General features: G+C 39.1%; 1 protein-coding gene across 12 annotated transcripts in view; it reads right to left on the reverse strand.

The window, feature by feature from the left end:
* nsun3 (NOP2/Sun RNA methyltransferase 3) overlaps positions 1-15,568 on the reverse strand; it is a 47,899-nt gene that overhangs the window by 15,833 nt on the left and 16,498 nt on the right. For all 12 annotated transcript variants that reach the window (XR_012098939.1, XR_012098938.1, XR_012098937.1 and 9 more), the window contains exons 4-5: positions 14,461-14,615; positions 6,497-6,618 (exon numbers count right to left, since the gene is read on the reverse strand). Coding sequence is in view for 4 of the 12 variants with exons in the window: in XM_073045592.1 (XP_072901693.1) it covers positions 6,497-6,618; positions 14,461-14,615 (277 nt within the window). In the remaining 8 variants the exon portion in view is untranslated. The remainder of the gene's footprint in view (positions 1-6,496; positions 6,619-14,460; positions 14,616-15,568) is intronic.

Raw genomic sequence — 15,568 nt, forward strand, 5'->3', positions numbered from 1 at the left:
CAATACTGTCAGAATAGTGCCAATTCAATGTAATTGAATGGTTGATCTATTGTTTGGTTCATAAGAGCATTCAGCCAAAATGGAATTATTTATAGTTGAGGGTGCCATCCTTCAATAGTCAAATAATCAGTCACTGCCTGGACCTCCAAGATTCTTTCCCCGCTCTCAAATTGTTGACTGCTATATCTGACCAACCATTCTTTTCAGATACACAAGTGAAAAAATTCTACTTTTGATGGTTAGTGTCAATCATTGTCACAGCAGTGGACCAATCAACTGTCATGATTTTTGGCAACAGATCTTCAAATATAACTGTAATTGACAGCAGACAGCATCCAATTTGCCATAAAGTTGGATATACATTCCTTCAAAAGAGTATTATTCCAACAGTCATACTTCATATGTAAAAACTAATGCTATCATTGAGTATCTGCTATTCCTAAGCATTTATTGTTTTAAAATGATTATGAACTAAGTTGGTTTTGGTTTTTTATCGTTAGAATTATTGGTCAGAAAATCTCTCTGATCAACAGCGCCACCTAATGGAAATGTGCAGAATTTGGATACAAACTCAAAGCAATTAAAATTTGATCCCTAAAAGCCCAAATTCAGAGTATCACACCTCTAGCATAACCAAGTATTACATTTTGCCTGTACAGATTTTCAAATCTTCTGCAGAATAGATTTAATTTTACTGGGGAAAAAACTGAAATGGTAATTTCAAGGCCATTGTTTCAACCTTTACATGTGACGTGCAGGAGAGCGAGAGTAAGTTCTACTAGCAGTCATTAGATAAAGTTTATTGTAATCTTTCAGCCCCAAGTTCAGGTAGGTCACACCAGAATGTTATCCATTTGTTTTAACTGCAGGCAAGGCTTGCATAACCAGTGGTAGTTCAATTATAGCCCATAACAACACAGGTGGGAAGGACAAGTCAGCAACTGTATATTGCTCAATATACATTTTAATCAAAAATAAACCATTCTGATTGTGCTTAACAATCAACCATTAAAAATATAGGTAAGTGCAGATGACTAGGAACATTATTATATTCAGAACTCCCCAACAAATGACAAAAGTACTGGGCAGTAAAACTACACTTCAGATGGCATGGGTTTATTTGCAACAGTAAACACCAATTATTAAGGATAGATTTTAGATATTTTGCCAAATATACAAAGCTTGAGGCAGAGAATGAGACAGCCTACTTGGCTGAATGTTTAAGAGGAGAAACTTAAACATGAAATCTTACTCAGTTGTGTTTCATCTTACATCACTCCAGTCAAGTTCCTCCAGTTTCGTATTAGTCACCTCAATCTGTTAACTAATCATGTACTTATGAATGATTATCTTATCACATTACTCAAGTAAAAGGAAATAATTTTGTAAGGAAATGTAAGGAAACGTAAGGAAATGATTCAAATTCCTTGTTAATAAAACAAAAAGTTGAATTTCTCTTTCAGCAATGAGATAAATATTCTGTAATGATGGCACATTAAATACTTTGTATACAGAAGATCATCTTTTTTTCTTTATCATGGGATGAAAAACTCCAATCACAATTGTGAAATAATTAGCCTCCCTTGCAGGACATATGGATATTAAAAAGGAAAACACTGGAAAAATTCAAGATGTGGCAGCATCTGTTCAATTAGGAACAAAATAAATGATTCAGAATGATGATATTAATTCTACACTGATTGACTTGTTGAGAATTTCCAGTGTAGATTTTTGGACACTAGTGAATTTAAGGATGAAGTGTAAATGTGGAATTAGGACAAAAAATCATCTGGAACAATGAATGACAGAAAAGACTCATGAGGCTGAATGACCTACCACAAACTCCTATTTGTTATGCTCTTCAAAGCCTCCGGAATACTTGCTGTTCAGAGATTCTACTTTATTTCATCAAACAATATTGATAGCTTTGAACACAACAATTATTATCCACTATATAATCTTTAATCATCCTAATCAGCCATTTCTGATGATGGTAGGAAGTTAAAATGGAAGCCTAGATTTTGCATCTCTGGGCTATGATTGAGAAGACCACCAGTGAGATATACAAAGTTGAACTTCAGATTCTTATATGAACTGATAGGGGCAGTTTTCATATAGTCAACATTTAGTTGGCCTATTTAAATAATAGTTAAAGAGTAACTTTCAATGTTATATTTCAGATAACTTGCCAATCTAGCACCAAAATCCTGAACATGCTGAATTATCAGAAATATAATCTAGGACAAGAGGACATGACTTCAGGATTGAAGGACATCCATTTAGAACAGAGATGCGGAGAAATTACTTTAGTCAGAGGGTGGTAAATCTGTGGGATTTGTTGCCACGAGTGGCTATGGAGACCAAGTCATTGGATGCATTTAAGGCAGAGATAGATAGGTTCTTGATTAGCCAGGGCTTCAAAAGGTATGGGGTGAAAACAGGGGAGTGGGAATGACTGGAAGAATTGGATCAGCCCAGTGACTGAATAGCGGAGCAGACTCGATGGGCCAAATGGCCTACTTCTGCTCCTATATCTTATGGTCTTATACTGCAGGCGCATGATACAATCCATTTATTCTTGTACAAAAATGGCACTAATGTTGCAAAATGAAATAGAATGCAAATGAAAGTTCTATTCCAATTCCATTGAGACTAAATGATTAGCAAAAGATGACAAGAAGTAAATAATTAATACATAATTAGATCTAAAAGTGGACCAAGAAGAAAAGGAAACATAACTGAATAAGATTGTTCAGAAGTTGTTTGGAAGAAACAAAGTAGCATCAAAAGGAATGAATCAGGGTTCTACTCCCTTTGCTAAGATGTAAACTAACAGGACTATGACATTATGGGTTGACAGAATCTCCTATCAAAGATAGAATATACTACTCAGGTTGTAAAAGTAGCAATTTAATATGGAGCTGATGCTGTAAAAGGGAGGGTTAGAGCAAACTGCCAGTGTGATGCACCACCAGCTCAGTCCTCACGATGCACATGGAGAAAGGCCCTGCACTTACTCATTTCAGTATTTTTCTTTGAATGCACTGGCAAATGTGAGTAGAAACAGGCCAGTGGTGAAACACAATAGATTCAGATGTATAGGACAGTGCAAAAGTCATAGGCACATATATATAGCTAATAAACCCAAGACTTCTGCACAGTACTGTAGTAATTTTATGTGTTGCTCTGTACTGCTGCCACAAAAAACACGACATACGTGAATGATTATAATTCTGACATGGTTCTCTATTGTGGACTGGAAGTGGGAAGGGGGCAGGGAGAGGGGAATCACGGTTGAGAAAAGTGGAAGCAGCAGAGTGGGAAACAGCAGAGAGATATTAGGTAATCTTCAATAAACCAATTATTTGGAAATAAGTGACCTTGCCTGCTGTCACAGTGCTGGGTCTATCACTCGCGCCATCCTCCGCCCATGGCACAGTCACCTGTCCCGAACCCCTCCTGCGATGCTCCATCCTCGCCATTCCCACCAGATTTACAAATACAGTACTGTGCAAAAGTCTTACATACCCTAGCTATATACCTATATCTACAGTATTTATCTATATATCGATACTGTAGATATAGGTATATAGATATATATGCACACACATACATATACATATAGATATACACACAAACATACATACATACATGTGTGCCTAAGACTTGCTGTAAGTTGTGTGTCATACTCAGTTGGCGTAAGTAATGTAGGCGTCAAGGTGGTATATGTTCCAATCAAAAGCAGGTGAAAGCAGCTAAAGTAGTCAGCTATTATCAATACCAGTTTTCATCCATTTTGCATAAAGTATGGGAAAAAATCACTTAATAAAATTAACACATACGTATTATTTGAAAAATAATTGTTTCAAAAAAGCAACATTACTACCAAGACTATAAAGAAATCCTCATGATTAATCTATCACAAAGATTATTCCCAATAAATTTATTAGTCACATTATTGATAGCTAAATGGTGCAATGTTTGATTTTATACATAAGTAACCAAAAATACATACTTTGGTATCTAATTGCCTCTAACATACTTCAATTATTTAAGCCACATCTTTAAAACCATTAAACAAAACAATAAAGTTAAGATTTTTTAAACCTTTGAACATTTAACCATATTTAAAATCAGAAAGTTGTAAATTTAATAACTTTACTCACAATATTGCAAATAACCAAAAGCTTACACTTTTCTAATATTGCTTCCCTAATTTTTTTTTAATAAATTCAAGTTCAGTAAATAATGACAGGCACATAAAGAAGTAACAATTCAACAATCAGTACCGGTACCCTCTGACATGTCCATATTGAAAATGCACATGTGGATCCCTGTAACAAAATCACCATTCTCTAATCTGAAAGGATTTAAGGATTTCGTTCCATAAAAAAAAAACTGGCTGGATATTGTTCTCATTAGCAATAATTTGTATTCCACTTAACCACACTTTTTCAGAGAATTTATATCGACACACTGTAAATTTGAGCCTGTACACTGCACGTGGAACTTGCATTAATCAATTACTGTGGAAGATTATTGATGATTGCATTGTCCAGTCCAGAAGATGCAGGTTAGAATATGTTGTCAATGTCAAGTCAGGTTAAAACAAAAAATCAAAAAAAGAAAATACTGAGTTAGTTAACAGTGAGAAAGGAAACAAGACTGTTTGGAAATAGTTAAGACCTATTGCAACTTAAAACAGTGTTCTTCTGGAATAGATGAGGCCCAAACCTATTTTGGTGTGTATAATCGAGATTGAACACAGCACTTTCATGTTGTACTGATGAAAGTAAGATATGTGCTTTTCCCAGCATTTGGAGGATCTGGATGCCTCAAGCAGCAATTTTCTAATGTTGGTATTAACTGCAAGTTTGAGAACTCTAGAAGTTGCAATACATCTCCATTGTTTAACCTCTTACAATATTTATTACAAAATTCAGCTCGCTTACATTTCTTGTAACTAAAGACCTTACAAATTACTTTACATGTTGCTGCTAGGTCTTTTCTTATTTAACCTAATTCTAATTACAAAATTTAAACTGCACATTATGGTTGTTTTATAATTAATAACTGATTAAAACAAGCTTGATGCTGTAATTAAAATAAAACTACTTAAAATCTGCGTCTCCCTAGAAATTGCATGGCTTTGGATAGATAAGAAAGGTGGCACTGCTTTGCAAAACCCATCACCACAACTTAGGTTATATACACATAAAAGGCAGGAAATTACTATCACAGGTGGTCAGGTAAGCAGTACATGAAATGCTAAGCAAATAACAAAATCAGAGAGAGAGAGATTTGTAATAATATTCACCTTTGCTCATGAAAAAACAGCTGAAATTAAAATTGTGGTATAATTACACAGCATCTATAATGTAATGACAATTAAATAAATTGTCTTATTAATCATCTTCTTGCAAATGTTTTGAAACGCCAGTTATTTGAATTAAAAATCTCTGTAAAAATCAAACTTCAAAATTGCACAACTTGACAAAAAGGAAAAAGGAGGCATGAAAAATGAATGTAATACACCTGATAAGAACTGCATAGTTTATAGAAAGTAAAGGACGATGGCACATTGCCATCTTCTGAACTCAATTCTGAATTCGCCAATTTTAAGTAATTTGTACTTTCCCCTAAAAATGACTATTTCTAGCATTTTTTTTTCTATTCATATAGTATAGCCTGATAGGCTTGTTCACAGCCTCCGTTGTGTGCACGTTACACAAAGCACTTTATACTTGTAACTGCATACATTACTGCATATGGATTTACCACATCAAGTATATTCCCTTTGTTCTACCAATCTCCCCTCCTTAGTTATTGAAAACTAACTTGTTTTGCTATCATTCCCAATTTTAACAAATGGTCCTGTATCTGAAATGTTAACTCTCTTCATGGATGCTGTTTGACCTGCTGAGTGTGTCCAAAATTTTTTGTCTTTATTTAAGACAAATATATTGTTAAAAAACAAACACTAGTTCATGCACAAAAAGCAAACTTAAACTTAAGCAAAAAGAAAGAACACAGCCTCTTGCAGTATGCTCTCAGTTAAGGTTAAGATCTATTTCTGATTTATCATAAGAATTGCTAGAAGGAAAAAGAAAACTGAGATCGATGTAGTTCACCTATCATGTTGGCAGTTACATGATACATGAAAGTGGCTATGTCAACTAATTAATAATCAGTCTATCAATTTGTCTACATCAAACCCAGAAATGATGAAAGGAAAATCTGAGTGGCGACAAGTTTGGGGAGCCACATATCCAAGGTCACCTTTTTTCTTTAAGACTCTATGCTTACCAGAAAACACATCTCAAATGTCATTTTCTGAAAGGAATCCATCCAACTTACATTTGAACAAATCAATATTCATCTCTCAGGAGAATATCTTTCATAGACTGACCACTTGCTCATTGAAAGCATTGGACAATTATTCCATTTAAAATGTCAAAACATGAACAGATGAGCTTTAAGATTTTTCTTCCCATACCTCAGTAATTGCTTCTGTAAAACAGGTAGATTAGGCGCGTGCGCAATCCTTTGGCAAGCTTTAAGGCTGTCAGACGAGAACAACCAACTTCTGTCATTTGAACACGGTGCATCCACTAGCACCTAAGAGAATGATAAATAATTTTATTGGAAAAAATTGTACAAGTCCAGGTGACAAAATGCTATTTTATTCAAAATGCCCTCCTATTCCCACTCCAGAGATTAACTGGAAGGCGAACTATCCAAGAATCATGCTTTAACCAACAGCTCTGAAATTAAATATTCTATTTGTTTATTGTTTATGAGGTTTTGCAGTGCACAAATTCTCTGTACTGTACACCTAACAGTAACTGGACTTTAAAGGATAATACAAGGTTTTGAAAAACAGCTAAAAATAAGTATACTGCAGAATTGGTATCATTCCACTCCACAACCTTCACAAAATATGGTAATGTAAACTGATAATCAGAAAACTGAGAGGTGAAAGAGGCTGTACAGATCAACAGTGAAGTCCTCAATTTTTATATTTTTGCACTCCAATGTGTCCTAGGATTAAATGCACCAGGAGATTTCTCAAAAAGTGAATATAGTGACCTCGTCAGAAAGCAACTTCTCAAGCAAAGTTGACCACCAAAGGAAAGCAAAACAAATCTGTTAATATAACACTGATAAATTCTAAGATCTACTTGTGCGCCAAGACATTTGGGAAACTCATTATTTAGTTAATTACATCATTGACTTGCTCTTGTTGATAGGCTGCCTGTTGGGAAAATTATGGAAATTTTATTCTCCTGGCAATAATACACGAGAATAGTTATTATAAAATTTAATTCCTTGTAAATTACAAATGAATAACTGGGAAGAAATCATCTGAAAAAAAGAAAAATTATTATTGAAAGTAAATTTACGATACCCCTTTCTACTTCGTCTCTTGTAAAAATGTTGTTCACTTTTCTCAGTTCCTTTGTCTCCACCGCATCTGTTCTCAGGGTGAGGATTATCATTCCACAACAACTTAGATGTCTTCTTTATCCAAAGAAAGGGGCTTCCCTTCCTCCATCAATACTACCCTCACGTACATTCCCTCCATTTGGCTCACGTCTGCCCTCACTTCATCCTTCTGCCGCCACACTAGGGATAGGATTCCTCTTGTCTTCACCCACCACCCCACCAGCCTCCATGTCCAGCATATAATTGTCTGTAACTTCTGACATCTCCAACGGGACCCCACCACCAAGCAAGTTTTTTACCTCCCCTCCACTTTCGGCAGGGATTGTTCCCTATGCAACGCCCCTGTTCACTCTTCCCTTCTGGTACTTATCCTTAGAAGTGGAACAAGTGCCACACCTGCCCCTACACCACCTCCCTCACCTCTGTTTGGGGCCCTGAACAGTCCTTCCACCAGGTGAGGTGACATTTCACCTACAAATCTGTTGGGGGTCATCTATTGTATTTGGTGCTCCCAGCGTTGCCTCCTACATACCAGTAAGACCCGACGACTGCTTCGTTGAGCACCTTTGCTCCATCCACCACAAAAAGCAGGATTTCCTGGTGGTCACCCATTTCAATAGGGTGAAGTCGGGAACTTTCACGCCGTGACCTTGTTAATCCGAAAGGAGACCAATCTTGACATTACGCGCCAGACCAAGTGATCCAGTGGGTGGTAAAGGGATAAACCCTCGGCCCACTGGAAATCATGAAAATCGTTAACCACAACATCGAAGGCTTCAGGCACAGTAAAGCAGAGATCCTGGCAGACTTAAAACCGGACAACTTGTGCATAGAAGAAACTCATATGCTGAACAACCAACCCTATATGCCAGGAATGCACTTGGCTATTGACACCCCTAGCCAAACTTATGGATGTGCAATCTTTGTTCAAGATAAATCTATAGTAATGAGCACAACAAACATCCAGGCTGACTCAATGGAACTTCCAAAAGTTGAAACAAAACACAAATATCATCTCGGTCTACAAACCCCCTAATGAACCATTCGTGTGGCCATCTAACCTAGATCTCCAGGACAAAATGTACCTCATTATTGGTGACTTTAATAGCCATAGCACCAACTGGGGATACGAAGATGACAATGCAAATGGAGAAGTTGGATCATGGGCTTTGAACAACAGCCTTGAGCTACTATATGAGTCAAAGGACACTCCTACCTTCACAAGTGCCAGATGGAGAAAAGGATACAACCTAGACCTTGCCTTTGTTACCTCGGCAAGCTCCAAGCTCTTCGCGGTAACAGTCCTCCAATATATACCCAAATCCCAACACTGTCCAGTCCAGGTAGAATCCCTTCCAGTTCTGAGACCTGTACCATTGAAGTACCTACCAAGATTTAACCTGAGAGAAGTGAATTGGACATCTTTTGCAGAATCCCTTGGTCAACTTATCGATACCATACCACCAGAACCTGATCATCATGATGAATTTGTCCGACTAATCTGATTTAGCTCACACTGACCAGCATCAACCAAACAACACTAGAGTGGCTGGCTGTCTGGTGTGTCAAGCTATGAATGAACCCATTTCAATTCTACTTCCCATTCCGACATGCTGGTCCATGGCCTCCTCCACTGAGGCCACGCTCAGGGTGCAAGACCAACACATTATATACTCCACCTGGGTAGCCTCCAGCCTGATGGCATGAAGGTCGATTCCTTGAACTTACGGGAATTACCCCCTCCCCTCCTTCACCATTCCCCATTCTTCTTTCCCTCACACCTTCTCTTCTTATTTGCCCATCACCTCCCCCGGTTCTCCTCCCCCTTCCCTTTCCTCCATGTTCTTCTGTCCTCACCTATTGGATTCCCTCTTCTCCGGCCCTTAATCTCTTCCACCAACTAATTTCCTAGTTCTTTGCTTCACCCCCTTACCCATTCTGGCTTCATCTATCACCTGCCAGCTTGTACTTCTTCCTTCATTCCCTCCACCTTCGTGTTCTGGCTTCTTCCCCCTTCCTTTCCAGTCCTGACAAAAGGTCTTGGCTTGGATATTCCCAACATAGATACTGCCCAACCAGCTGAGCTTCCCCAGCACATCCCCAGCTTTAGATTTCCAGCACCTGCAGTACGTCACTGAAAGTAAATTGTTACTTTTAGGGAAACTACAAAGAAAACCTACAACTCACTTGCATTATATTCTGATTGTCCTTACGCAAGGCACAAAGGTCTAAAACGATACACAATGGATTCCGGTTAATTGGACCATCAGTTAATTGGGGCAGCCACTTACTTGAGGCAACTCTGAAAGAACAAAAACTAATTGAAAAAACTGTCGGGATTTCCTTTGTTTTTTTGAGATACTGTGCTGCTTAACCTTGAGTATTGTGCACAGTTTTGGGTTCCTCATCCACGAAAAGATGTGCTGGCATAAAAGAGGGTTCAGAGGAGGTTCACAAGGGTGATTCCAGGAGTGAAAGAGTTATCATACGAGGAACGTTTGATGGCTCTGTGTCTGTACTAGCTGGAAGTTAGAAGGATTGGGGGAGGGGGGGGATCTCACTGAAACCTTTCAAATGTTGAAAGGTCTAGACCAAGTAGATATGGAAAGGGCATTTCCCATGGTGGGGTGTCTAGGACAAGAGAGCACAGCCTCAGGATAGATGAGCATCCATTGAAAACAGAGATGCAGAGAAATCTCTTCAGCCAGAGGGTGGTGAATTTGTGAAATCTGTAACCACAGGCAGCTGTGGAGGCCAGGTCATTGGGTGAATTTAAGGCAGAGATTGATAGGGGTTCTTGATTGGACATGGCATCAAATATTATGGGGAGAAGGCCAGGAACTGGGGTTGAGGAGGAGTTAGAAAAAAGGATCAGCCATGATTGAATGGCAGAGCAGACTTGATAGGCCAAATGGCCTAATTCTGCTCCTATGGCTTACGGTCTGGGACAAGAGACTGTTGCTGAACAGTTTCTAACCAGCAACAGTCATGTTCACCTGTAGGCTATTAGACACTACATGGTGTTTAGAGTGCACAGTTTTTAAAGTGTCAGTTATGTGTGCTTGTGTTATGATATCCATTTAGGGTGATGGACACCGATTCAAAAAGCAACAATTTTTGATAATTTGCTTTATTACTTTGACTTTACAAAGTGATGAAGTTCATATCTGAACTTGAGCTAGTGACTATACAGGATGCCAGGAAATTTATTGTTGGAATGAAGGCAGTCCATTATCTGCATTAGGCCTTTGTGCTGATTTTGTTCAGTTACAGTTAATCAAAAGAACATGGTGGCGTACACCGGATGAATTCCTCCATCAATAACTATCAGGAACTAATAGACAGTTTTATATTACTGTAGTAGCATTGGTAGTCTAATTTGTTCTGTATTTCATTTAAGTACATAATTTGTTACTTAATTAAATAGTAGTTTGTCTTTATTATACTGCACCTTTTTAACTATTTTCATGAAACCTCAGCTAATTGGAGCAGCCTTTTAATTGGGCCAACATGTACTGGTCCCAATGTGTTCCATTTAACCAGAATCCACTGTATTTGCAGACTAACATAGGCTGATTTCACCTGAATGGAAATTTTTAGTCAAAACTTGCATCTTGATACCCCCATGTGGCTTGTGTCAGTACTACATGGATGTTCCAAAATTCAAGAGCACAACAGAAGCAGAACCAGAAACACAAGAGATTCTGCAAATGCGGGAAATCTTGAACAACACACTCAAAATGCTGGAGGAACTCAGCAGGCCAGGCAGCATCTAAAGATGGAAATAAACTGTTGATGTTTCTGGCCAAGACTTCCTGATGAACGGCCCCTTCCTGAAATGTCAACTATTTTTCCTCCATTGATGCTACCTGGCCTGCTGACATTTTGTGTGAGAAGTAGAAACAGAACCAGGCTACCTGTCTGCACCAAGATTCAATATGATCCCAGCTAATCTATTCCAGGCCACAATTCATTGATTCTCATTCTGATAATCTTCAGTCCCCAAATCTTTCAAAGCAATTTGTCTACGTCCACTTTAAATACCTAAAATGATCTAATCTCCAAAATCTCCAAGAGAATTCCAAAGATTCACTGCCCTCTGCAAAAAGAAATGTCTAGGTATCTTTTAAATGACCAACCCGTTGAAACTCTACACCCACAATAGAGATAAGGCAGAATTAATCACTCTATTTATAAACAGACGAGGGTGTAGCACTTCATCCCATCTGAATAATGTCACCCAGTTCCGAAAGTAATTATTTCAGTTTTAAATGAGACATTATTGAGCCTCTATTGAAGATACAGTGGGAGTTTAAAGGAGTTCTAGATTGCCACACAAAAGTAAGCCAAGTTTTACAGAGCTGCAACATTACCTCGTGGCCCTTTAACACCAATCTGATGACTAATCAAAATCAATCATACAGCTTCTTAACCACCCTATTAACTTGCACAACTTTGAGAATCATAGGGCGTGAACCCAAGATGTTACCATTCACCCTGTACACTGTCTTCAAGTACATCCTTCCAAAGTGTATCATTTCACATTTTTCTGGATTAAATTTATCTCCAGGTACTGAAGACCAGTTCTGGAGTGTGCACTGACACCTTTGGCAGTCTCAGATAGCCACCTTCTTCAAGCAGGCTTCAGTTATACCAGCGTCCAAGAAGAATGCAGCAGCACTTAAGTCCACGGTGATGAAATGCTTTGAGAGGCTGGTGATGAAACATATCAACTCCTGCCTGAGGGGCGACTTGGATCTACACTAATTTGCCTACCGTTCCAACAAGTCGCAAGGTGATGACATCTGGACAGCGAAGGTGCATACATCAGAATGTCCTTCATTGGCTACAGCTCTGCATTCAGCACAACACTTGGGGCAGCACGGTAGCAGAGTAGTTAGCACAATGCTTTAAAGTAGCAGAAACCCGCAGCTGTCTATAAGGAGTTTGTATGTTCTCCCTGTTACTGCATGGGTTTTCTGTGGGTGTTCCGGTTTCCTCCCCCAGTCCAAAGACATACCAGTTGGTAGGTTAATTGGTCATTGTAAATTACCTTATGATTAGGCTTGGGTTAAATTGGGGGTTGCTAGGTGGCATGGCTCGAAGGGCCAGTAGGGCCTATTCTGTGCTGTATATAAATAAATACAAATAAACGATCATCCTTTCAAAACTAATCAACAAACTCCAAGACCTAGGCCTCAACACCTCTTTGTTCAACTAGATCCTCGATTTCCTCACTTGCAGACCTCAGTCAGTTCACATCGACAACAATATCTCCTCCACAATCACCATCAGCACAGGTGCACCAGAAGGCTGTGTGTTTAGCCCCCCTGCTCTTCTTGCTTTATACTTATGACTGTGAGGCAAAGTACAGTTCCAATGCCATAGTTAAATTTGCTGTTGGGACTTGTTGGCCGAATTAAAGGTGGTGATGAAACAGCATATAAGACGGAAGACTGAAAATCTGGCTGAGTAGTGCCACAACAACCTCTCACTCAATGTCAGTAACCAAGCAGCTAATTATTTACTACAGGAGGAGGAAACAGGAGGTCCATGGGCCGGTCTTCATCAGGGGATCAGAGGTGGAGAGGGTCAAGAATGTTAAATTCCTTGGTGTTATCATTTTAGAGGATTGCCCTGAGTCCAGCACATAATCATCATTACAAAGAAGGCACAGCAGTGACTCTACTTTCTTATAAGTTTGAAGATTTGGCATATCATCTGAAATTTTTGAGACTTCTATAAATGCATAGTGCCTGGTAAGGAAGCACCAATGCCCTCGAACAGAAAAGCCTTTAAGAAGGAGTGGATATAGGCCAGTTCAGCACGGGTACAGCCTTCTCATTGAGCACGTCTACAAGAGGTAGAATGCAGGAGAACAGCATTCAACACCAGGGACTCCCACCATCCTGGCACACAATCTTCTTGTACAAGAGCTTCAGGTCCCACACCATCAGGCTTAGGAACATTTATTACACCTCAACCACTGTGCTCTTGAAACAATGGTGATAACTTCACTTAACTGTCCCACACAACATATGGACTCAACTTCAAGAACTCTACAGCTTAGTTTCTTGATATTATTTATTTATTATTTGGTTTATTTTGCACAATTTGTTGTCTTTTGTATACTGATTGTTTATCTGTCTTTGTTGAGTTTGGTTTTTCATTGATTCTATTGTTATGTTGTATTTACTGTGAATGCCTGCAAGAAAATGTTATCTCAGGGTAGTATATGGTGACACATATATGTACTTCGATAATACATTTACTTTGAATCATCCTACTTCTTAGGCTAGCTCTGCATCCTATCAACGTGCTGTTGTAACCTATGGCAACCTTCTACAATATCTACATCACCATCAACCTTCATATCATCTGCAAAATTACTAAATAGCCCTCCACCCCAGCTAAGTCACTGGGCCACCATGTTAGATGCTGCCTGACCTGCTGCATTCCACCAGCATTTTGTGTGTGTTACTGGGCACCAACCTCCAGGCAGAATACCCTCCATCTATTACCATCCTCTGCCTTCTGTGGTTCTAGTCAATTCTGAATCCATGCAGCAAAGTTTCTCTGGATCTGCCACCTGACTTTCTGAATCAGCCTACTAAGGGGAATATTGCTGATTAAATATGGCTCTCTCCACATTACACTCTGTTTTGTCTGTTAAATACAACTTTTCAAATGCTACTTTGTTAAAAAAGTGTACAGTAAGCATCATGTCCCTCTGATTTCATTTTCAATTATTTCTGTAGCATTACAGAACTCTTACAGGAGTTGTTTCATTCCAATGTGGAGTACATAATACATCTTTCTTTCTACATTCTTCACCACGTCATTGCAGTTTTATCACCTGCAACCTACTCCAAAGCAGGACACTAAAATCTACTCAGCATAGTATGGTCTATGGCCATAAGCGCAAGTCTCAGTTACACAGGAACACACCTTGAAATTCTGATAAGCAGCACATTCACCATAGTCTGACAAAGCCAGGTCAAAATACAGACTCACCTTGTTAAATATTTGTGGCTGTTGTGGGCCAATAACTCTTCCATCCAGGTTCGTCACAGATATCACCCCCCTTATGGCATCAGGTACAAAAGACTCAAGTGTTTGCTTCAGCCACTTATGACGCAAATTGTCATGTTCATTGCAAAGAAAGTGACCTTTTAAAGAAAGAGAAACCATTCTGAGGCTGTGTGATCGCCCATACATCCCCCAGTGACATAAGGAAGAAATTCTATTAGATTATACACATATAAAATGCTGGTCAGGCAGCATTTATGGAAGTTAATAAACATATTTAAATGTATTTTTTATGATCGCAAGACCTGCTGGACATTAAGAACTAAAGTTACTCAGTTCTACCCCATCAGCTAGTTGCTCGTTAGTGAAGAACTGAAGGAGCTGGACTTGATGTGTATCATGCTGCTGCCTGCGTCAGAGTGCAAAGGAGGTGTGCAGTCTAACAGTGAGTGAATGTCTTAGTCACTTATCTTGTGATTGCAAGACCCCGTTAGGCATTTTTAATGCAGAATACTGCAAATCTGATTCACTAGTTTATTGGCGAAGGGCAAGGGCAGACAGTGGGGGGACTGCATGGCCTAGGTCGTCTCAAGGACTGGGTTTCAAGCCAACGTGTCCCATGTTTGCAGCTGCCCAGGAGAGAGGAGGAGTTGTTGCACTCCACCGGAGTGCCAGAGGCGATCTAGTGCAGTGTAAATGGAGTTGGCACTGCTTTTCAGTGTTCCCTGAGTCGAAGACAAGATGTATTGTACTCAACTGCAGCTGCTGCAACGTTCATGAACTCGAACATGGATATTTATTTCTGTGACTGTATTTTACTGCTGTCTTATATGAGCTATGTGTGATTTGTGCTGTGTATGACTGTTGGTACTGTGTTTTGCACCTTGGTCCCAGAGTAACGCTGATACTGTGTTTTGCACCTGGGTCCTAGGGTAACGCTGTATCCATAGATATTCATGTATGGTTGAATGACAATTAAACTTGAACTTGAATAAACAGTTGATGTCTCAGGCCAAGACCCTTATTCAGCATTCAGCTCAAAATGTCAACTGTTTATTCATTTCCAGAGATGCTGCCTAACCTGCTGAGTTCC

This window comes from Hemitrygon akajei, chromosome 5 (genome assembly GCF_048418815.1).
Source record: "Hemitrygon akajei chromosome 5, sHemAka1.3, whole genome shotgun sequence".
In the NCBI taxonomy this organism is placed as follows: domain Eukaryota; kingdom Metazoa; phylum Chordata; class Chondrichthyes; order Myliobatiformes; family Dasyatidae; genus Hemitrygon; species Hemitrygon akajei.